A 25,760-nucleotide genomic window follows, 5' to 3' on the forward strand; every position below is an offset into this window, starting at 1 on the left:
TAAATACAGGTACAAATTCTAAAAATTCAATTTACACAGTCACAGAAGAGGACACAGAAAATACTATGTCTTCATGAAAAAGCGGTCACTTAGGATTAATCAAGCTTTCTCCGGATTGTCTACTCAATAGAAAGGGAAAGCAATTTATCCTGACTTCACGAAGACTGTGTTCTATTCTACTTGGAATTTAGGAAAAGGTGACCTTAGGAAAGCATAAATAAGTGTCTTATATTTGTGTAAATCATTAGAAAGTGGCATTCTTTCTTGCTAGAGGCTTATATTAATATGGGGATAGTCATAGAAATCACCCAATTGAACATGAATAAGAAAGGTACTTAAAGATATCAGCCAGTTATTGGTATACTATGTAAAATTAGGAGTACACAAATAATACTGAGCAAAGAATGGTTGCCAGAAGATCTGTGTTCTAACCTAGGCCTTTTATTCAGACAACTTTATAAATTGGAGATGTTATTTCAAGTCTTTGAACCTCAGTTTTTAAAATCTGTGACATGAAGTGGTTGGGTCACTACTGTCTACATTTTAACAAGTTATAGAACCAATTAGTCCATAAATATCACAATAAATTATATAACACCAGCTGGAGAATGACTGTTGCTTTGTGTTTACTTTTGCATTTATGATATAGCAGGTTTTAAATTAGGCCATGAACAATGTGTGGGCTTGTGAAATAAATAATGAAAAGTACAAAAGAGGCTTTCTGTATTAGAGCCCTAAGCCAACTATGTATATGTGGGACATAATACAATTAAAATACAAATGAATTCCAGGCTTATAAACTGCCAAAGTATATATGTTTAGCTAGTTTGAAAATTAACTAGTTAAAAATTCACCATTTATAATTAATTTATTTTACTTTTAAATGTATGTATCTACTACATATAAAGCATAATGGATGTTACAGAGATAGGGGCAAGAGAAATCACATTCTTACTGCATAAAACTCACTTGAAACTAGGATGTATGAATATGTTAATAGCAACATATGAATAATTGCCAAATTAGAGTTATAATAAGTTGTCAAAAGAGAAAACATTTATTTAAGGCCAAGTACATAATCTTTCTGAGCCCCAGATTCTTCACCTATTAAATGCTATAATAAGACCTACTTTAAGAGTGGCTATGTAGCATAATGCATCTCAAGTTATTAATATAGTACCTGGCACACAGTAAAAGCTCAATACGTGTCACTTCTTATTATAATCTATTTTAAAAGGCAGGGGTTGAGCTGAGTCTTTTAAGATGGATGGATAATAAAGATAAGGGCAAGACAGAAGAAAGTTCAGTCAGGGTTAGTATCCAGAACCAATACCTGAGGGGGAAAACATACAACAGTAAGTCTTGAATGGCAGTTCCATTTGGCTATAGCTTAGGACAGTGCTTCTCAAAATTTCAGCAAAATGTTCTTAAATGGCAAAGGAAAATTAACAAGTATCCTTGGAGATGTAGTTTTATGTTCAAAATTAATATAAAGTTTATGTTTGCTTCTTAATATTTCTGTTAGTTTATAATTTTAACATAAATTTAAATATGATTGTCACCAGCTGATTTTTTAAGCCAAGTGCTTGAGGAATTATTAATAAGGAAGATAGGCTATCACCCCCTGCCCCACCCAGAACAGCATTACAAGGTCAAGTTTCAAGTCAGGGAAGTAGAGCATAGAGTTCGAGTAGAGAATAGAACAAGAGACTACTAAGGGTTTGAAAGTAGGTCCTTGCTAGGTAGCCTGAGTTTGGACTTCTTTTAATGAACATCATGAAACTTTTTGATGGATGAGGGAAATGATATGATATGGTTTAAGAAAACTTTGTTGACAGTGAGGAGGATGAATTAAAGGTGAAAAGTCTGGGTTGTGAAAATTATGATATTATTGTAAAATACCAGTTGAAGTTAATTAGGGATCAGACTAGGTGTTGGTAAAAAGGATCTCAGAGATAACAAATACATTTTAAAGGAAAAAGTAACAAGAAAAAAAAAAAGGTATAGAAATCAGAAAAATGTAGAACAGATTCTTGCTTCAATTTACTACCTGTTTGAAAAGATTATTTAATTAAGTAGCAAGGTTATTGGCAGAAAAGGGAGATTAATGCCACACAAAGCTATGTGTCTTCGCTGATACAATAAATTCAAAAAGTGTTTAGCAATGCTTGACACATAGCATGGAGTGAAGAAATGAGATTTCCTTAATCCTGCCTGATTTTTTTATTTTTCCGTTCACTCCCATATACTCTAAGATAGAGAAGCCAGACTGGTTTAATTGGAAGATTTGTGTGATTTCATTTACAAAAGAAGGGGTTAATCATGGAGTATCATTTTAACACTCAGCTTTAGTAAATTAAATAAACTAGACAAATTTCAGAATATAAAGGCTTTTGTCCTAATTATGCATGGACTTAGAACATTGAAATAATAGAAATGATATAAAATAGCAATTATTCTTCTAGGAAATACTTGTTGGCCTTAATTTATCCATAAGGTAACTGGCTCAGTAATTTATCCAATAAGTTGCTGCCTTAGCAAAAGGAGGAATTAAAAATGTCTTCTCTAAATACTTAAAAGCATAGATGATATAGTTTGTTATCCTCTTAATATTTTGTTAGTAAAGCACATTTTATAAATTCCTTAAGAATTATAATAATATACAAGAGGCTACCTAGATAAACAAAGATAAATCTAAAGCATCTTCTTGTTGTGCTACCAATAAAAGTATACAAGTCACTCACCCTCTCTGAGACCCAATAACCTAATCTAGAAAAGGAGGGCAGGAGCTAAAAGATCTCTGGGAGATCCAGGCTCAGACTGTACTAAGCAAGATCAGAGAACATAAGAGTTGAGCCTGTTGGAGAATAGATAGGGAAAGAGTAGAAAATAAACAGAAGGCAAGGGGAATAGTCCAGAACTTAGGGATTTATTAGCAACCTTTAAAGAAAAGAACAGAGAGAAAAATGATTTTTTTTTTTTTTTTTTTTTGGATTGAAACCAGTGGTACTTTACCAGTGACCTACACCCCACCCTTTTCATTTTGATACAGGGTTCTCATTAAGTTGCTTATGCTGGTCTTCAACTTGTGATACTCCTGTCACAGCCTCCTGAGTCACTGGGATTTCAGGCGTGAGCCATTGCACCTAGCTCAGACAGAGGAAAAGAAACAAACAAAAAACAGGAACAGGAAAAGTGACAAAAAAGGAAGAACCCAGAGAGGTGAAGGCATGATCAGGAGAGCATGACATTCTAGAAGTCAGAACAAGAGAGTTTCAAGGGAGTGTTCAGCACAGTCACATGTTCTAAAAATGTCAAATAAGATGAGCAAAAAGTCCACTGGACTTGACTCAGTCACTGGATCGGTGACACTTGGCAGGGCTATTTTAGTAGAGTAGCAAGATGCAGGATGTGAATGAGGAGGCAAGTAAGCTGTTGTGTGTACACTGAAGACTAATAAGAAGTGAGTTAGTGGATAGAGTGATTAAACTATTTTTTTCAAGAAGCATGGTTAGAAAAGATATGTAAATGAAGGCAGTAAACAAATATGTACAATTAAATGTGTATATGGATATATATAAATTTTAGAGCGACTTCAGTCGTTACCTCTTATGTTAGAAGTCATTGAGCTATTAAATAAAATGTATTATTAAAATTAATTTCAACTTTTTAAATGTGGTTATTGGAAAATTTTACAAGATATGCATGGCTCACATTACATATCTATTCGATAGCATCAGTTGAGCTGCTGTGAATTTCTAGTCTATTACTGCTTCTTCCCTTTCCTTCCAATATACCAATAAGCCAAAAAGTCATTCTTGGAAATATAACTCTAAGGTAATATATCACAATTTAGTATTATTCTTTTTCCTTCCCTTAACTGTTGATTATTTGGAAAATGGAAGCTTAATATTTAAAGCATAAATACTTTAGATATCTTCATTCGTTAGCTACACCAAATGGTGATAAATAATTAAAAATTGTTTTTTATAGTAAGTAGATCTTAAAATTTGACTGCTATGACTGACATTTTAAATTTACCAAATACAACCATGTTAAATAAGAGAGCTTCTACCATAAATTAAAATATCAAAAAACTAAATTTCTAAATTTCTGTTATACCAGTTTAAGGATTAGGTAATTGTTTCCTGTATTTTTCCATAAGCCAATATCTAGTAGAAATTCTGTTCTTTACATGTTGACATTATATATTTTATTGTTAAACATACATGTATTATGTATAACTACTGAAATAATAATGTATCCTCATATGCTAAAATTTTTAACTGAATCATATAGTCACAATTTAAGAATAAAAATTGAATGAAACAATAAAATTATCTTAAGATATCAAGTAATGTTAATGCTAATGCTAATAAAACTGAAGGTTAGTTAACCTGTAGGTAAATAATAAGAAGCACTAACCTTCTGCTTATCTAAGATCTTCATGGCATAGTACTGTTCAGTGGCTTTATGTTTCACCAGCATGACTCTTCCAAATGAACCTGTTCCAAGGGTTTTTTTCCTTTCAAAATCCTCAAGTCCAGCATTATTCTACAAATGAATGAAAAATAAAACAAATTTAAAACTTAAAATTTTCATACAACTATGATAATTACAATCACTGTAGTACATAACCAGAATGATAATATGGGTTATAACTATTCATGTAGAAAAAATACAAAAATACTATTCAGGTTTCAAGTTATTGGTCCTACTTTCTCTATTGAATAAGAAAGGATCCAATAACAGAGGAGAGAATTATATTGCAACATAGAGCAGCTGAATCAGTAATGGTCATTTTCTAATATAATTTCTAGTACTAGATTTCTAATAAATCATCTCTGTATTTTAATAATTACAAACTGATCAGAAGTATACCAAAGAGGAGTCATGTAAGCCATATAATCTTAGTGTACTAGTAAATATTGTAATAAAATGGATAAGCTGAGAGATCAGTCTTTTCATTAGATTTACCTATGAAGAAGCACTATCAAACTTCATTTGGATCTTTATTCAAGCTTACAGAGCTAAAGAACAGCATGAGAAAAAGCCACTAGGCTCGCTCTCTCTCTCTCTCTCTCTCTCTCTCTCTCTCTCTCTCTCTCTGATGTTATAATAACCCAGTATTACCTAAAACAGTAACAATAAGGAAAGAAGAGTTCCTCATTCCACAAAGAACCAAAAGCTAGAGTCTCAGAACAATAATCAGACTCTTTTTCTCCTTGAATAGATGTTTTGTTACAAGCAAACATCTTTGTTTGGCTTTGACTACAGCACAGAAGCAAAGAATTAGAGGCATCAATCATTGAATTTGTTGCTGCCACAACAAAATGAAAATTACTAGGAACAAATTATGTGCTAAATAGCAACAAGTAGTAATTGCAGACCCAATTGTTTAATAATTTTAATCACAAAGATATCCATGAAAATCATGGAAAATATTTCCAAGACTTAGTCTGTAGAGCTTTTAGCTTGAGAAAAATATGGTGAAACATGATTCTTGTATATGTGATGAATCTGGATAGCAACTAGAGTTCAGTGTTGTTGAATTTATTACAAACAAAACTCAGCTTGTTAAGCAACATCATGTTGAATTATTACAGAGCAGGAAATCAACCATGTTTTACTTAAGAAATTTGCTTTTTTATCATTTTTAATTTCATACTTAATGAAATTCTTTATCAATGCCGAAAATAGTCCTTAAAATTTCAACTGTATTAATTTCATGGGTTAATAGTTAATTTTTTATTTTACTGATAAAATGGACTGAAATGTTTAATATAATCCCAACTAAATAATGGAAACAAAGTCCATTAATACACAACAGAACATCTGTTTAGTCATAGCTTTTCTTTATATGATGAAATATATGCCATCTTCCTCACCTTCCTTCATGTTTCATGTTATATAGTGTTTACCATTTTATAATCACAAAGTCCACCTTTGGTATATGCTAACAAGGACATCATTCAACATTAATATGAGATTAGAAAACACCAAAACGTGCTAGTGTCAAAACCTATTTTGAGTATTATATGATAAATTAGTTCCTTCTTCAATTTAGATGTATATAAAATTATTAATTAATTAATTAAAACATAACATTGTGGTATAATTCCCATTTTAAATTTATGCTTACTAAAACCACTTGAAACTTAAAATATCTGGAGTGGTAATTACTTAGGTAAGAATCATGATTTTACTTAACACAGAAATTTTAATTGTAGAAAAATTTAAATATTTCTTACCGGGGGTGGATTCTCCCATTTTTTCAGAAAGTCTTCTTTGGCTTTGGCTAGAAATTCCTTCACTGAAAACATATATGAAAAAAAGATTTTTGTCTTGTAGGAATATTTACATTACATAAGAATATTTATATTATATATATTTAAATTACATATAAATATCCTTCCCTTAAAAAGCAGAAAATGTGCATTCACTACTGTGGTACACTAGAGAAGTAGTTAGTGTCTCTAAACAAGAAGTAAACACTTTCTCAGATTTCTAAGAATCTCCAATATTTTTCTATATGGAGATTGCTTTGATAATTTCAAATCTAATAACAATAATGCTTCTAAAAACATATCTGAAAGTAATGTAAAAATTAGAAATCAATCTAGGAAAAAAATAGTGGCTTAAATAAATATGCCAGCAGTGATAGTAATAGAGACTTAAAACACATGAACTGAAAATATCTGAAGAACATCAATCTTTTGATCTGTGGAGTTAACAAGAATAATTGGTTTTGAAAAAAGGACTGTTTTCAGGTTATGAGAATTTGTGTTATTAGATTTGCATTCTCACTACTAAAGGAGAGAAAAGGAGAAACCAGAGACTAACAACATGTAAAGGATATCCACAGTGGCTTGAAAACAAAACAGAACAAAACATAAACAAAAAAATCTAAACCACTTTAAAATCTCATTCTAAATATTTGAATGCCTACTTTAAAACTTGCACTAAAGCAATTCAAAACCAGATGCTTATATATTGATCAATAATAACCACATATTTTATAGAGCTGTGGTTTAAAGTTTTAAATTTGTTAATTAAATGACCAATCATTTAAAAGTATTCCCTGCTTATCTGTCTTCCCATAGATAAAATGTCATCGTCAAGATGTGTTCATGTTCTTGTAGTTAGGAATGAGAATAAAACCCGATTACACAAGAAATAATTATTTTAATTTGTTGTTCAGAAATTTCCCAATATTTCTCTATCTCAATCTATAAAGAAGAAAATGATAAAAACAGGATTTAAGTAGTGTTGAAATAATAAAAAGTTGAAGACAAAGTAAAATTGGATCGGCACGTTGGCATTTATTTCAGAAATACTGATTGATGATCATGATGGTGAAGACAGAATTAAAAGAGGAAATGAAGACTCACAAATTCTTTAAGATCCCTAATTATGAAACTGTTTTAAATTGAGCCATTCTGAGATGCACATTATTATTGCCTTCTTTATCCTCAATGTAATATCTTTGGAAAAGATCTTACTGTATCACTGTAACTAACCAAAAAAGCTGTTGGCATTCTAAAATGTTTTGCAATTTAAATGATGTTGACAGGCATCAGAAGCAGACATTAGTTTTTAAGTAACACTAGGGTATGCATTTCTGAAGACATTATTTTACTACTTTCTATAAACTAGCATTGATATAAAATATTTTCAAAACTATTTTAAGAAAATTAATTTTTAAAATTAGATTCTTTTCATTGTATAAAAAATCTCTTGCACCAAAACAATGAATCAAAGAGTTGCATATAATTAACCAAATATGATCTAATTCCTCCCAGGGTGGAAAATTCTTACATAAAGGGTGATTCAAGTTATCTTACTTCTAAAAGCTAATGTACTATTTACAATTGAAGAAGAGTGGTTTTATAAGTAAGTTGGGTTTATGGTTGTTTGTATGTTTGGTTTTTGTGAATCTTTTTTTTTTTTTTTTTTTTTTTTGCCTGGAACAGACATATCTGCACATGGCCTTGACTTGGAAATGGCAGCTATAAAATAAATCAAAACATAATTAATTACAAAATGTAATGGTCTTTTAAGAAATCACAACTTGTGAACCTCAAAAAATATACCTCAAATTTCTTTTGAAAAATATTTTTAGTTTTATATATAGAACTTGCACAAGTTGAAATATAAATTCTCCAGATGCCTGCATGAGAATTTGAAGATAAGGAAGAGAATCAAAGAAAAATGTCTAACATCCTATTCAGCTTCTCCTGTTATTTTATGCAAAGTGGATTTAGAGTTAAGAAAAAATAACTGATCAAAGAAAGGAATGGCAGTCTTTACCAAAGATAGTAAGTAGGAAAAAACAAAATTTTCCTTTTCCAAGTCTGGTGATGAGCTATAAGAAAAATTTCTGGGGTTTCTTAATTTTATTTACTAAGATGATATTTGGGAAATTCTTTGGAATACTCTTGGTACTCATCAATATTCTGACTTTTACTGTCAAGTAGCACTGTAGAAAGAAAACAACAGATCTCATAAAGGTTTCATGTAGAAAATTACTTAAAATGTGTATTAATCAAAGATATTAAATTTTGTGAATTTATTCAACATATAAGGCAATTCCTTTTTAAGGATGGCCATTAATTATGTCATTAAATAATTCCATTAAAAAAACTGTTCCTGAGAAATGTTTTTGTCTTATAAATATATATACAAATATGAAATCTCTAATATCTATACTCTATTTAGAAGCAAAGATAAATATAATCAACTCTCTGTAAAAATAAATTGATAAAAACATACACCTAATAAACAGAAGAAAACATAAACATAAAAAGTAATATTTTTCACAATACACTGAATTATGAATAATCCTAAAACAAAAGAACATCAAGAACCACATGATTTACTGTAAATTTTATTATTTTTAGACATTGGTGGATTTAATTTCTAAATGCTTTTCTTTGGTTATTTTTAAAATTTCAATCCAAGGATACATGATGTTATCAGTTAATAAAACAAGAGGTGGGAGCGACAGCCAGACTCAAACACTGTACTATATCACAATTAATCCAGAGTTCCTTTAAAAGCATATGTTTTGAGGTTCTCAATTTTTTAGTTTGCTTATGTTCTAATATATAAGCCTTATCAATAGTTAATCACTTAAACCACTGTGATAGCCTGAAACAGCCACAGTTTTTGGAGACATAGATAGAATATTGGCTCTAATATTTATCTGTGTGTTCATGGGTACCTACCAACAAAAGCATCTTACAGTAATTAATACTTCTCCTTAGGAAAAAGTACCTCAAAGATTTTTCTGAAAATATATTTTATTCTGTATTGGTTAATAATGGGGCAAACTAGGTATTACAAAAGTAAGGACACACCAAAAATGAACTCAATTCATTATTTTGCTTTTACAATTATAATTGTTTTCCAAATAAATTAATTTTCTCTTTAGCTTGCATCATTGCATTCTGAAAGTGATAAGCTTGCCAAAGGAACCTATATGTTCACCCAGGTGAATGTTCCTGTGCTTGTAAGAATATTCACCCATATTCATGAGGTGAAGGAAGAAGAAACAACTATTTATATGCATTTCCACAAGTCCAAAATCCACAACTTAATTCTTACCTCTCCTTGCTTTTCACGATATTTTTGTATGTTTACACACAGGTCATAGTTAAAAATCAGATTACAAAATTCATTCTATTTTTTTTTTAAACTGGGGATTGGACCCAGGGGTGCTTTACAACTAAGCTTCATCCCCAGTCCTTTTTATTTCTATTTTGAGATAGGGTCTCACTAAGTTGCTGAGATTATAAATTGACTGAATTTGAAATCCTCCTGCCTCAGGCTCCCGAGGCCTTGGGATTACAGTTGTCATTGAGCCTGGCTTACAAAGTTCATTTTAAACATTAAGAAAATTGACTAAAAATTCAAGTGTGGTACAACTTTATCTTTTATTCAGATAATTCTACAATGAATGTTTAATAACACTCAGCAAATTTATTAGCATTTTGCAATACTGTGTGAAATATGCTAGATAACTTCTTATCAAAACAAGAATATGTAGTGAGTTATAGTGTCCCATTATTTAACTCTTAAAAGAGGTTATCTTTTATATATGAAGAATTTATAAGTGTAGTATTATGCAGATGACAACTATTCTAAATGTTGAAGGCTCTGGTCTCTTACTAATGTGATAAATTTTACTTCCCTCTTTATGGCCTTTTTATAGTAAAAGCACAACACTATTCAACTTTATTCAATGTATGTCAGAAAAATAGAAAGGAAACAAACTGAAAATAGAAAAAAATATAATAAAAACTTCTTGAAGCAAACCCCAAGAAAATGTTAGCTATTTCACTCAAAATTTATAATAGTATACGGACATTTTTTTAAAATATTCATTAGTTTGGATAATCTCACTAGGTAAGTGGTAACAATCTACCTTCTGCTACTTGGTACAACTTCCTCTGCTTCATGGTACTGTACTTATCATTTATAAAACATCATCACATAAAAAAAACTACAATATCTTTATAAATATATAAAATCCAACATTAAACAAAGCATTTCCCTTCACCAACCAAAGTATTTTATTAACAATATGCTAAATAAAAATACTAAAAGAAGAAAATAAAAACTTGCAAACAACCAAATTAAAAGTTTTAAAGGTAACATTTGTTTTATTAAAAAGTAGTTGCCTACCAGATATTTCTGAAGAGGAGGAAGCTGTGTCCAGAAAATAAATTAAACAATGATTAAATTACACTCATAAAAATGACATGTTAGCATTAAGTCAGTGATACACATTTTCCCAAAATAATATTTGCATAAATAAAATGTTAAGGTAGAAACTCAGTTAATTGCATGTTTTCAAGTAGGACATTTAAAAATTAAATGGTAAATAAAACTAACAACTATTGTTTTGTATCAGAGTCAATATCATACCAATTTTCCTTGAAAACAAATTTAACTCCTCATTGCAATAGAGCTAACAATATGAAGAAGCAAATATTAAAATACATATCCTGTAACTATTGTAAAACCATCTCTGGACTTCTGTTATTCAGTCAAACTCTACTACAGGAAAGAAATTTGTTATACCCTTTTAAAAGACACATCTTTCAAGGTATTCCACATGTTTTGTGCTGGTTTATTGAGCATCTGTTAGTACTGTCTGATACTGATGGAGACTCTGAATACTCCAAAGAATAAATATAACTGCCATTAAGGAGATGAGAAACTAAAGTGGGGAGACATTATAAAGCAATGTGGCAAGTACTAAAATGGAAGGCAATTACAAGACTGTTTGCAAGAAGAAATTCTTTCATAGTAACATAAGCATAACAGAGTACATAACATTCACATGCAAACTTGAAAAATAAAGGATCCCTCTGGCAGATAAAGTTACAAAAGAAGACATTCTAGATGAGGTGATCTGTGTAAAACACATGGAGGAGAGCATGGCTTAACTGGGAAATGGCAACTGACTTGTGACAGATGGGGCATAGGTTATGAGTGCACAACAGCAGTGGGAGGTGAAGTGCCAGCAGGTGCCCAATCATGGACATACTTGTTTGTCATGGTGATGGTTTTCAGTGTGTGGGAAGGAAGGGGAGTAACCTGTTTGTTCACAGTTACTAGACTCATTTCTTCTGGGACATAGAAGGTATGAACACTTGCTAAGGGAAAGAGGAGCCAGATGGAGTAATGTAGGAATGATGGGGGAACAGCTCTGCCTAAATATTTTATTTTTGTAGTGCTGGGCATTGAACCCAGGGCCTCACACTTGAAAGCCCTCTTCCACTGAGCTACACCAGCCTAGGGTCTAAATATTTTAAACTTTTATTGCTAATGCAGGGAGTAAGGGAAAGGACCATTCCTCTAAAACTTCCTATTAGGAAAAGAGCAAGTACTATAAACCATTACTGTGTATTTTTACTGGTATCTTTTTTTATAGTAAATGTTTAAAAATTTATTACTAAACAGATCGTAATACATGTGTCTCCTATTCTCTTTGCAATTAAATCATCATCTCCCTGCTTCATCTTATTAAAAGCACTATTCTATTTAAGAGTTATTTAGTGTATGCCAGAAAGCAAAAACAGGATGGAAACTCAAGTAAGTTACCTATGAAAATACCAAATTCTATTAACAAATAACAGAAGAGGACAATCTCTTCCAAACCCTCTGGAAAGTGTAATCTAATAGAATATATTAGTGTGTCTTCTGCCACCCATCCTTCAAATACTAAACTCTTTAGAGTTCTCTACTTGGTATATTTCTGAGAATACTGTCTCCTCCCCACATGTACACAGTGTACTATAAATCATTTGACAAACAGAACTCATAAAAAAAACTAAATATAAAATATTCTGATTGCCACAAAATACTTCATAAAAATGCAACTTATCAAATCAAAGTAATAGGATTATTCTGTAAAAAAGTGGTTTCCTACCAGATGCATCTGATGATTTGCGTGCTTGATCAAAAAGAATATAAATAAATTTAAGATTAAATAAATAACATATAAAATAACATACTCACAATACATTACCCATCCATATGTTTGCTGATATATTACACAAAGAAATAAAATATAAAAATACTTGAGCACAGATATCAAAAATGTTTTATATAAGGATTACAAGAAATTCTTTGGAGAGATGTATATTACCAACAAAAACACTACTCTGGAAACTTGTTAACAAATTATAACATTCTGTCCATTAAATCTGTAGGATAATTGTATTCACTTTGCTGAGGGGTGCTTTGTTTGTTTCACCATATTCAACCATGTTCATTCAAAGCAAATTCACTAAATCTTAAAAGCCATAGTGGCTATAAAAGCAATTTTAATGCTGTAATTATATTTGTGCAGTGTATTGGATAGCACCATGCCTACTTTTGATTTCTAATATATATCAGTCTTTCTATAAAGATTAAAGTAAAGCATTTGGAAATTTAGTAAGAAATAAAAGTTGAGTATTTGGAAATTTAGTAAGAAATAAAAATTGTATTTCCTATGCTAATGTCTATTTCACTCTTTTGCTTTCCTATTAGTTGATTCTTTATCAAGCCTTGGTTACAAGTGAACAATATAACCGACTGACTCACTAAGCCTAAGCCATGGAAGCCCTTTGTTTATAGTTTTTATATGGAAAAATATAAAACTTTTATGAGACATATGTTTGAATACACATTAAATATATATGATTATAAATAAATCCCAGAAAACTATATTAACTTATTTGGTTAACATTTATAATAACAGATGAATACACTAAATCTGCAGTGTAGTCATTCACAACTTAGCATATGTATGTGCTTTCTCTCCCAACCTGCTCTCTTCCTGGGGATGCATCCATTTAGGCCATCTAAGATATATAAGGAACTTCCTGTAGGATTTTGTCATGAAAGTTTATACTTAGCCATAAAACTAATGACCCAGGAAATCTTTGAAATGCAGTTTTAATTCCTTGTTTACTGAAATTTTTCTCATGGAAATATATCTACCACAATTATATGCTGAAGATTTTCCAGACAGTTCTGAATTCAAATATTCTTTTTTGTTGCCCAACAGTTTAGAAGTAGGATTGTACCTCTAGAGGATAGGGAATGCACATTATCAACGTAGTAACAAATGGCTCAAAAATTGTTAGGTTAATTTATGTTCCCACATCTTTAAGGTTTCATATTCTCAACAAAACATGTTAATGTCAGACTTTTCAATATTTGCTAATCTAATGGGTATGATGACAAATCTTGTAACACTAAATAAATATCTCAGGAAAAAATATATAATTTTTTCTGTAAAGGACTTGTTACTTTTTTATTAATTTATTCCTAGGTTCTTTAGGGTTTTGGTTGCTATCGTAAAAGGGAAATTTATTTCTTTTTTTTTTTTAAATTACCTTTTCTGTTTGTTGCTGACGTAGAGAACACAAATGTGTTTACACACTGATCTTTACCTCGCAGTCTTGTCAAGTCTCTTATCAGTGCTAAAATCACACTGGAAGTTTCTCCTGAATTTTCTGTGTAGACAATCACACAGTATCTCTGATAATGACAATTCTGTTCTCTCCATCTTTTTCTTGTCTTACTGTGCAGGATCTGACTAACAGTTAAATGGTGTAGAAACAATGACAGTAGGCCTCTTTTTCCTATTTCTCACTTCAGAGAAAATTTTTTAAACTAAGTTGCTTTACCTATACTGTGCTTATAATACTTTACCAGACTCAATAAATGAATTAGAGAATACCTCTTTTTCAATTCTCTGGAAGAATGCACAATACTGAACTTTTTGTTCCCTTGTTATTTCTTAGGACTTTACTATAGCACTGTCTGATCCTAATTTTGTTATGTTTTAAATAAAACTTTAACTGACTCAATTTTTTAAACAGGCATGGTTCTAATCAGTTCTTTTAAAAGCACTTTCCATGAATTAAACTTTGGCTCTTATGTACCTTTGTTTTCTATTCCACTGATCTTTGCTCCGTCTTTTATCAGGTCTTTTTATCAGTTTTTCTTCCTTTGATTAACCATCCTGTGCTTTTCCTAACTTGTTTACCTGAATTCTTACATTATGAATGTCTCTCTTTTACGAAGATATACATTTAAAAATTCATCTCTATACTTCATAGTTTTGGATTTAAATTTCTATTGAGTTAACACTTGACTCAAATTATTTGAATTTTTAAGTCTTCACATATGCAGTTGTATGTTTATTAGTTTAATTAGTCTTTGATTATTGAGTGCAGTTAATTGCCTTGTGGTCAGAGACTGTGACCTGTATTCAATTTTTTTGCAATTTGTTGAATATTTGGTTATATAATCAACTTTGTAAAATACTCTCCAATTGCTTGGGTAAAAATTCTTTCTATATACATCTATATATCTATAAATCTTATATTTTGTAATTTCTCCTTTTTAGTGGGTCTGTTTTATTTTATATATTTTGAGGCTTTATTACAGATGTATACAACATTTTTTCTTTTTATGTCATTAATTTTAAATGGTAGTCTGTCCACCTGTGACAATTCTACTATCTTACATTCTTCTAAGAGTCTAATACTGTGTATGAATTTCATACGTAGTCAATGTATATGTGTGTCTGTTTTATTTCTGGACTGTGAACTTAAAGTTCAGTGGAGCTTTATCTGTGGAAAAACCTGAAGGGCTTGACTGAGGATTTATTCCAGTACAAGATTTTGTACTAGCTTCTATATATATTACTAACCTAGAACTGTTTTGATGATGTATTTTTATTGGTGCTTCCTTGACCACACTATTAATACAGATTAAAATCTGAAACCCACTTGAGGGGAAGCAGATGATTATGAATACTCAGGAGAGACATTCCACATCTACATGTACACATTCCTCTCCTGCCTCCAGGAACCCAAGCTAAGAAATACAGCCTTCCCTTTTGCCCTGTGTTTGCAGAGGTTGTATTTTCTAGTATGTGATTCCACTGAGGTTATGATCCTTGCAGGACACTGGCTTTATAAAGCAGTCAAAGAAATCCCAAATTGCATCATCCAAAGAACTTGTCTTTTATATTTGTGAGGTCATTTAAAATGAAAGTCCTTTGGTCAACAAGGGATGAAAATCTGACGGCAAAGTATGCTCCTCTTATAGCTGTGGGTTTTCATTTACCACTTCCTTTTTTGCACTGGGACTTCTTTAAATTCAGGAATTCATTTAAAGAGATGCTTGTTATAGCTTATTCAGAATGTTGAGGTGCTGTTGCATTTCACTAATTTTTTTTCCCTAGAAAGATCTTGTCTCCAATCTTGTATTTTTTTTTTCTTTATAGAACAAGTTTCGTGTTAAGCTGTAAGATGCAAAGAACTATATGTTTGTGGAATTCATTTAATATTCTTGAAAACCAAAAATATCTCCAGGATATGCTTAAGTGCTGGGGTCTTTGGTAATTTTGTTGAAACACAATGAGTGTTTTTAATATACAGCTTCAGTTTTTTTCTCTTTTAGGAAGTTTTCCTGCTTCGGGTGTATAGATAAGTTCAAGGCCGTGGGTTCATTCTCAGCACACACACAAAAAAAGTTTTCTGAAGTCATTATGTTGTTTTGTTTTTGTTTTGGTACTAGGAATTGAATTCAGGGATGCTTTACCACTGAGCTACATCCCCAGCATTTTTTTTTTTTAATGTTTTGAGGCAGGGTCTCACTGAATTGCTGAGGCTGGCTTCAACTAACTGTGAGATCCCCCTGGCTCAGTTTCCTGAGCTTCCAGGTAAAGTCCTTTTTTGTTGTTGTTGTTGCTTTTTTGGTACTCGGGATTGAAATCAGAGTTCTCAACCACTGAGACATATCCCCACCCCTTTCTAAAATATTTTATTTAGAGACACGATCTCACTGGGTTGCTTAGGGCCTAAGTTGCTGAGGTTGGTTCTGAACGTGTGATCCTCCTGCCTTAGCCTTCCAAGTCACTGGTATTACAATGTGCCACCACACCTGGCTAAAGTCCTGTTTTTTATTTCTGTGTTTTTTATATTCTGAGAATAACAGAATAATTCACATCTGTTTTATGAGAATGTTATTCATTTCGTAGAATGTCCTATGTTTATCTAACACACTTTTCAACTCATAATTTTTATTTTGTCCATTTCCCCTATATTCTGGAATGCTGATCAGGATAGTTCTTTACATAATTAATTTACTTTCCTACAGTGACTATTGTGCTCTTTATTGTCTTTACTACAGATTTATATTCCATTTATGGCAGGTTTACTGGCACCACAGTAAGCCTTTCACATTATTATGCTTCTTTTCCATTCCTGCCTGATTCTCAGCTCTTCTCATCCTGGTCTTGTTTTATCCTTTCTATAATGTGTTAATTTACAGATTCCATGTTTGCTTGGTATCCAGATGCTCTCTGTAATTTTGTATGTTTAGACCCTTCCATACAAACATTTTTAAAACAATAAGTTTATTCCCTTCCTTTTGTAGGCTGTGATTTTTATCCTTTAATGGGCTACAATTCTTTTTTAGGCTCCATATAGTTGCTTTTCTCATTTTTTCTTTTATGAAGAATGATAAGTTTTGCAAATCTTGAGTAGTTTTGCAAATCTTTATAAATGTTCCCAAATAAGGTAGTTGAGGGCTGGGGATATAGCTCAGTGTAGAGTGCTTACTTAGCATGCATGAGGCCTAGGATTCTATCCCCAGTACTATAAAAAAATCTTCAACCAAATAAAGTACCTATTTTTCTTTGGATGCTTTCACTTCCTATTTAGGTACTTTTAGAATCAATTCATAATCAATTCATCCAATCTTTCAGTTTATACATATTTACATTATCAGCTGAATAATCCAGTGAACTTCAGCACTGTGAAGGTAGTAGAACTACAGGGTTTCTTTGCTGGTGGTGATACACATCATATCAGGGTGGAGACCTGTCATAGCTGGAAAAAGTGAGATCATGTTTTCAACTTGAAATAACCTAATAAATTCTTGATTGTCCCAATATAACTGTTTAAGAGTGAAAGCAATTAGCAGTGTTGGGTCTTTTACTCACGTTTCCCACAGTCTTTTTTTTTTTTTTAAAGCTTCATCTCTCTAAATTAGTGAGAGTAAAACAATTATTTCTTTCTTTTCCATTAGGGCAAACTACTCAAAGTAAAACTGTTAGTTAGACTTTAGTAATTGATCATCCATGTGATCCTTACATTTCTGGGCAAATCCACCGCCTGCTCCCTGCCCCACAAACTTTAATTCCAGGATGTGGTTTTCCCAGTTTTGTGATTTTATATTTTCGGTCAATATCTACACAGCAGAATTAACTGCTTGTGCTCAAGTCTGGAACATTCCTGGGATTCATAGCAGATTAATGCCTTTTTCAGAGATTTGCCTCAATTATAGCTGGGCCAGAGTTCTCCCCTAGGATATTTTTATAGGAGACCATGTGATGTTTTGATACATGGATACATTGTAGAATGTTCAAATCAGGCTAAGCATATCTATCTCCTCAAACTTTTACTATTTTTTTTTTTTGCAGTGAGAACATTCAAAATTCCTTCCTCTTGCTTTTTTAAAAAAGTATTTAATACATTATCATTTTCTATAGACACCCTATTGTGCAACAGAACACAGCACTTATTTTTCCTAACTGGAATTTAGTACTCATTGACCACCCTTTCTCTACCTCTTCCTCCCTGCTATTCCTCACCTAGGCTTATCTTGATAAGCCAGGAACACACATGGACTCTGAATCTGTCAGATGACTAAGCTCAATCTTGTACAAGCAGCAGAGAAACCTGTTCTACACCGTGAAGATAATAAAGCAGATACAAGGAGAAAATAAAGAAGTCATGTGATCTCTGAGAGAAAAACCGAGAAAGGTGCTGCTGTGATTCCAGGCAGCTTTCCAAATCCCAACTGGTAAAGCTCAACTCTACTTTATGCCTTTGAGCTGCATGAGATAACTCTGCAGTCTCATAACATCTGCATTTTTGTCTGTTTTAGTCTAGTCGAGTAACTGATAAATTCTTCTAGTCAAAATGGCCTTAAGACAATTAAACTGATTTTTAGAGGGTTTTATAAATTTCTTGACAACACTTGTTTCCTTAGTAGGAGCAAAAGATTCACAAAAAAGGAGTATTAGTGAGGAAAAAAAAATTTTTAATTTTTAGCTCTTTTTAGACTTACAACTCATATTTTAAATACTAGAAAGATAAAAGTTCTGATTGGTACTATTTATTTTATTAATCATTTTATCTGACTTCATGCTACAACGATGATGCCGGAATGATAAGTAAACATTATGATTATTGTATTTTCTGAATCAAAACACACAACTGATAGTTTTCAATGATAACATGAGAAGTATTCTTATTTATAAAAAATGACTACTATGTAGTCATTCATTTATTCTACAGTATTTATGGGATCCTTATTATGTAGGAAATACCAGGGTTGCCTCTGAAAACACACATAAACAAGGCACTAGCCTTGACTTAAGGAGTTCAAAATTTAGAGATCAGACACCAAATTGTAAATTTAGAATTCAATATAATATAATAATGTTTATAGTTTAAAGCTACTTTGAGAGTATAGGGAAATCTCCTAATTCTACATGATCAATAATGGAGGCACTGCAAAGCATAGTGATTCTCAGAATTTTTATGATAAAGAATATAATATAAACATGTAAAGGTAGCAAGGATTTATATAGTAATGTATGGCTAGGTTAAAATTTATGAAACAGATGCAAATAAAGTAACTGGAAAATTTTCAATTTGGGTTAAGTAATGGCACATCAGCAATTTAAAATTTGTAGTGTGAAAAATGATCTGGAGGGATATAAACTGGAAGCTGGAAGAAGAGAGAGACAGTTATTGCAATAGGGTTGAGAAGAGATATAGAAACATTTTCATTGTCAGGTAGACTGGAGAAAAATGGAATGATTTCTGAGACATTTCTGATATACAATCAATAGAACTAATAACTAAGTGCGTGTCTGGGAGTAAGAAACAAGGTTTCTGTTTTTACTTCTTTCATGGAAATGAAATCATTAACAGAAATTAAAATCAATGATAAAGCAACAAATTTTGGGATGGGAGACAAAATTCACTTTTGAACTGAATGTTCAGGTAATGACTGAAGATGTAGCCATGGATGAGATCATTCAGAGAGAACGTAGCATTATAAGAAAGCCAAAGCTAGATTCCCAGAGAAAACTAACCTTTAATTATCAGAGAAAAAAGAATAGCTTTATAACTAGAAAAAAATACCACATACACATAAACACCAGAGGCATAGTTGTAGACTTAGAAAAAAAGGTCTAGCATTTGCTTATTTCTACAAATAAAACCACACCTCACTTGTAATTTTCCATATTTTGAAGTGGCTAGGGCATTTAACCACTTGCAACAAAAGTAAAATTAGTTGAAATTGAATAATCTTGGAAAAATTGAATGTCGATTTCTTATCATCACCATTATTGTGGTAGAAAAAGACTATAAGGAAAGGCCATGATAGAAAATACTGTCTCTAATCCATAGCTTTAAAATGAAGCAATAGAGAGGCAGCAACAATTTTCTTCAGCCAAAAACAACACATCATATTATAAAACCTCCATAACTCATAGTGGTTACCTAAAGATTCTAGGTTACATGCCCAACTTTCAAAGAAAAAACACACATTGTACTGATTCAAAGACAAGTAGCATGACCAGGTATCCTCATTTTCATATTATAGAAATTATGCTCACATGTTGATTTTATAATATTAGTCCAGACTTAAAACACTAGATTAGAAGGTCTGTATTGAAAACTGAAAAATAATAACCTGGGCAATTCTTAATATTGTACATGTAAAAAAGATGTTCTTTTAGCATATGATATCACTCTGTAAACAAATATATAATAGCAGTGAAGTGGTTTATGTTGTACTGCAGCAGGATAAAGAATGCATTGGTGATAATGAGGTGATCTCCAAGAAAAGGTTCCTTGACTTTGAATTTTATCATTTTACAACAAAACCCCAAATCTCCTAGGTCAAAATTCCAATTCCAAATCTTTTCAATACAAATTTTAGAACCATTATGTTATCAGAGAAATCATATATTACTTCTAAAAATGATATCTGAATCAGAGGTTAACTTCTAAACAGCTTCATTTTTAGTTAAGTGAAAAGATCCTAATGAATTATGCTCTGAGCAAACATTTCTCACTCTAACAACAGGATATCTATTTTTAGCAGCAGGTTTGGCTTGAAAGGAACAGCTTTTGCCCTAAGATAAGCTGCAGTATATACTGTAGTATATTTTCTCCAAAAGAAAAAAGAAAAGACTTTTGGACATATTGTTAAAAAAATCATATTATGATAACAAAAGAAGACTAGTCATCACAAATGTACTTATTTCAATCAATTATTTCCCAAATGAAGTATTTCTTAAAAATTGTAACAAAGCCTCCAAAACCAAAATGCATCTATTTCATTATTAAATCCCAATTTCTCCATGAATTGTAGTTAAAAGCAATCCAAGAAAAAAGAAAAATCAACAAAATTTTGGCAGCATTTTATTTTCAAGATGGGTATTTTTTTAAAAATATAGTCAAAAAATAAGCTAACAAAAATGAGTATTAGGATGACAAAGCTAATCAAAGCAAAGTTAAACTATCTTGAGGATCAGATACTAAAAACAAATTCTCATTATGGGTAATCTTCTATTATTCAATGTATAACAATCAATAATATGCCTAATGAATACAGTAAAGCAAACCATAAAGAAAACTGAAGCTGATTATTAATAGACTACTAATAGTTATATTAATTTTTCACAGTTCTCAGTGGCTTTTAAAAGCAGTATACTATAATGCCTAATTGCAAAAGCATCAACACAAAATGTAATAATTCATTGCAGTCCTGACTTTATAACTGTCTCTTTAAAAAATATTTTTCTTCTTAAAGTTAATTTTAAAATATATATATATATATATACATACATACATACATATACAACTGAAGAGTCTCAGAGAGCATACTTACCACTCATGATGAAAATCAACCCTTCCAAAACATATTGCTCAAAACAACAATCCAACAGCAAAGGGAGTTATGCTAATCTCTAGAGGTAGAAAACCGATGGTGTAAACACATACACTGGAACATGCAGCACACAGAAAATGAGAAGAGCTTTCTTTTGTTTTAAAAAGAAAAACCCCTAGAAGCAAAGCATAACTGCCCAGCATGAGATAACACCAGTAAACGTCAGATTAATGCCAACGGTGTGTATAACTAGATTTAATTTCTTTCAAGCTAGTTATCCTAGCCTCCTTCATATACCTCCAGAACAACTCAAAATGGCAGGGAGAAAATGTTCGAGCCAGGATGTATAAGATGTTCTCAATTATATCAGCATGAGTTGTTACCACGGCAACATTAGACCAGAATTATCGGTTCACTTGTAACCAAGGAGTAGCATTTCTAAAGCTTTAATCAACCACAACAAATAAAATACCTTTTTCTTTTAGAGCTACATGATTTTAAAATTACCATATTCTTTACATTTAAGCACTGATCTACCCTTTTTACATCTTCCAAAGATATAGAAAAATCGCTGTTTTCTTCAAATACTCACACAATCCCATGTTGAATCTGGCAAGGAACAAACAGCAGAATGATTGCACCTAAACGTCTTTCAATTACACCAGCTCTTACTGCTAGCTGTGGACCTCACTGATATTAAAATGCTGTGTGCTGTTGCTAGTGACTATTGGCGATGAATCTTATTGCCCAGATCGCTGATAGCTTTCATTTTTCATGAGCCAGAAAGCTATACTGCAGCACAAATGTTAACCATTTAAACATTCTGTATTATGGCAGAAACAAAATATAATGCAATATATACATATATTTACACATATACATGCATTTATAAAGGAGGAATAATTTATTTATAAACTTCCATTAAATTCAGCATTGCAAACAGAATCAGATGCCATCCATATGCTACTCAAAAAAAGACAATATAGAAAAAAGTTACTGGCAGTTATTGTTTAAGTATAAAATACCTCACATCAAACAAGAATAAGATGACAGGTTGTACAGCAAGATGGGCAGACTGGATGGCATCGTGAAAGGCTGTTCTAATCCCTGATACCCCAAGTTTTTTCAAAAATGGTACAAAGACCTAGAGAATGTTGCCTTGTTAGGTAGAACTTCAGAAAACAAATTTACCAACTTTAAAAGTTGCCAGGTCAAATGAACCAGATAGACATTTCTCAAAAGAAAAACTTTGGCCAATAACTATATGAAAAAATGTTCAACATTTTTAGTAATCAGGGACAAGCAAATCAATACTACACTGATTTCATCTCACTCCAGTTACAATGTCATCCATACAAGAATACAGTAATAATAAAATCTTGTAAGGATGTAGGGAAAAAGGAATGTGCTTATTGGCTGTTGTTAGGACTGTAAATTAGTCCAACCACTTTGGAATGGGTATGAAGGTTCCTCAAAAGACTAAGAATGGAGCCACCATATAATCCGGCTATCCTACTCCATGGCATTTTTCAAAAGAATTAAAGTGAGCACACTATATCGAGTTTATAGCAGTGAATTTACAATAGCCAGTTAAGGAACAGCCTAGATGCCTGTCAACAGATGAATGGATAAAGAAAATATGGTATATATGCACAATAGTGTTTTACTCAGCCATAAATAAGAACAAAATCATGACATTTGCAGGAAAATGGATGGAACAGGAGAGCATGATGTTGAGCAAAATAATTCAAATTCACAAAGTCAAGGGTCTTATGTTTTCTCTCATATGTGGAAGCTAGAGAGAAGAAAAAAAAATATGTGTGTGTGTGTGTATATATATATATATATATATATATATATATACACACACACACACACAATTATGGGAATTATGTGCATGTAGGAATATGCAACAATGAATCCAAACTATTATGTATGATCAAAATGTATTCATTAAAAAAAAAATGCTGCCTGGTAAGGCATGACTTCTGAAATTCTGGAGATAGTACTTTAGAAAATCTCCCCCTAGAAATGAACTGTCAAGCTAGACAAAATTGTCAAAAACAATGGTTTTATTGTTTTGATAATCAAGCAAACTGAAAGCATTTCATTAAATAATACTGAACTTTGCATGAGAATACTGGGAGTTTGTGGTGTTCTTGTCCATAGCTACTCATATTTCTTCACAGCTCAGTCAGTATAATGCTTCTGTCAGAGTAGAGCTGGTCATCAAAACTAGTATTTTCACTACTAGAGAAGTTATGAGATTTGGACTTAAGACTCAAACTCTACATTAGTAATACTGTCAATTAAAAAAAAAACTGTAAAGAATTAATGGGAGAAATGCCCAGATTCACTATTCTAAGGTTATGGGCTTGCAAGAAGTAAACAGCAGACTAGTGGACTAGCAATTTAACAAGGAAAATGGAAATGAGAGAGGGTGGAACTATTCACATGTCACTTGCTGATTAGGAAGCTGTGACATGAACAGGGGAGACCCAAGAGGGCCCATTGGAAAGCTAAAGCTGATACACACCTAAAAATTGCCTGAACATTAAATATGCTCCCAATCCATACACAGTTCCATGAGTACAGACTAGCTGAAACTGTTTGAACACAACCTCTGATTGAACATTATAAAACTAAACTCTGGAGACAAGAAACCCTTAGGAAGCCAGGTTAAAAAAATAAAACTCTAAGGTGGAGGAAAAAAGACTAAAAATAGAACAGAGAAATCAGCAGTCACACATCTGGGGCATACAGATTCCATAGATTAAGACCAAGATGTTATTAAAATGAAATAAAAGATATATAAAAGTAACCCACAGAGAAGAAAAAATAATCAGAATTCAAAGATGGTACAAACACATTTTTTTTAAACAAAAACTATGTGATCCCTAATGAGGAGAAAAAGCAGTCAAGAGAAAATGCTCCTGGATAAACTCAGATGTAGAATTTAGCAAAGATTTCAAAATATCTATTATAAATAGGGCCAAATAATTAAAAAGATATTATGTTTAAAGAATTAAAGGAAAATACAATGGCAATTATACAACAAAGAGAATATCAATCTATAAAGAGAAACTATTTAAAAAACATGACTTGAAAAGTCAATAATGAAAAATTTAAAACTTATTATAAGCCCCCAGTAGCAGATTTGAGAAAGCAAAAAGATCAAAGCAGTGCATTTGAGGATAGATCAACAGAAATAATCCAATATGAAGGACACAAAGAAAAAGGGAGAAAAATGAACAGAATCTGAGAAATTTGTGGAATATCAAGGATATCAACATACATATAATAGGAATTAGGAGAGGAGGGGACAACGGGTAAAGAAAAAAAAAACACTTGAAGAATATAATGATTAAAAATGTCCCAATTTCAGAGAAAACAAAATCCTACAGAACCAAGCTGTTTAACCAATGCCAACTAGGACAAATACAAAGAGATCCGTATCTAGACACATATCTAGACATATCTAGACACATCATATCCAAGTTGTTGAAAGATCAAGGCAAGGAAAAAGTCTGAAAAGCAGGAAAAGCAAAATCATGTATAGGGAGAAAGTAATGTCATTAATGATAACTTCTTGATAGAAATAAAGAGGCGGGAAGGCAACAAAATGACATGCTCAAAGTGCTAAAAGAAAAGAGAAACAAAAGTGTCCACTAGCAATTCTCTAGCCAGGAAAACTATCCTCTAAAAGAAAATGGGAATAGAACACTCACAGAGAAATATCAACTAAGATAATGTTGAAAGCAGAAACAAATAATTCATTAATAATATTTCTCTTACTATTATTAGGAAATTTCATTGTTGTGCAAACAGAATAGTTACACAAACTTAGATAATGTAGACTACTATACACTTAGGCTATATGGCCTAGCCTATTACTCTGCCAGATTGCTCTTGTCAGATTTGCTCTGGCAAGTAATTTTCCTCTACAATGAGCTTATATAGAGTTTCTAAAAATTCTTCAGCTGCCATCACATCAGCACTTAGATTCACCATTCATTTTCACATGTAATGAATAATGATTCAGGAATCCTTTAAACTACCCAAAGCTAGCAGTAAATTCAACATCATAGTTAAGTCCATATAATCATTTGCTTTGGTCATGGTCATCATGGTGCTAAGAGGGATACCTTCTGTGCTATTGAGGGCTTTAGAAGTTTCTCCATAATTAATACTGGTTTTTGTTAAATTTTTGTTAGTCTCATTTACTTCAATGAAGCAGATCCTTTAACACTTGCTCTTCAAGCTCA

The 25,760-nt window shown here is 31.7% G+C and overlaps 1 protein-coding gene across 2 annotated transcripts in view; it reads right to left on the reverse strand.

The window, feature by feature from the left end:
• Positions 1-25,760, reverse strand: part of PRKACB (protein kinase cAMP-activated catalytic subunit beta) — a 123,003-nt gene that overhangs the window by 24,841 nt on the left and 72,402 nt on the right. For both annotated transcript variants that reach the window (XM_081307945.1, XM_081307944.1), the window contains exons 2-3: positions 6,252-6,313; positions 4,426-4,554 (exon numbers count right to left, since the gene is read on the reverse strand). In XM_081307945.1, coding sequence (XP_081164071.1) covers positions 4,426-4,554; positions 6,252-6,313 — 191 coding nt within the window. The remainder of the gene's footprint in view (positions 1-4,425; positions 4,555-6,251; positions 6,314-25,760) is intronic.

This window comes from Spermophilus citellus, assembly GCF_964194105.1.
Source record: "Spermophilus citellus genome assembly, chromosome: 9".
Classification (NCBI taxonomy): domain Eukaryota; kingdom Metazoa; phylum Chordata; class Mammalia; order Rodentia; family Sciuridae; genus Spermophilus; species Spermophilus citellus.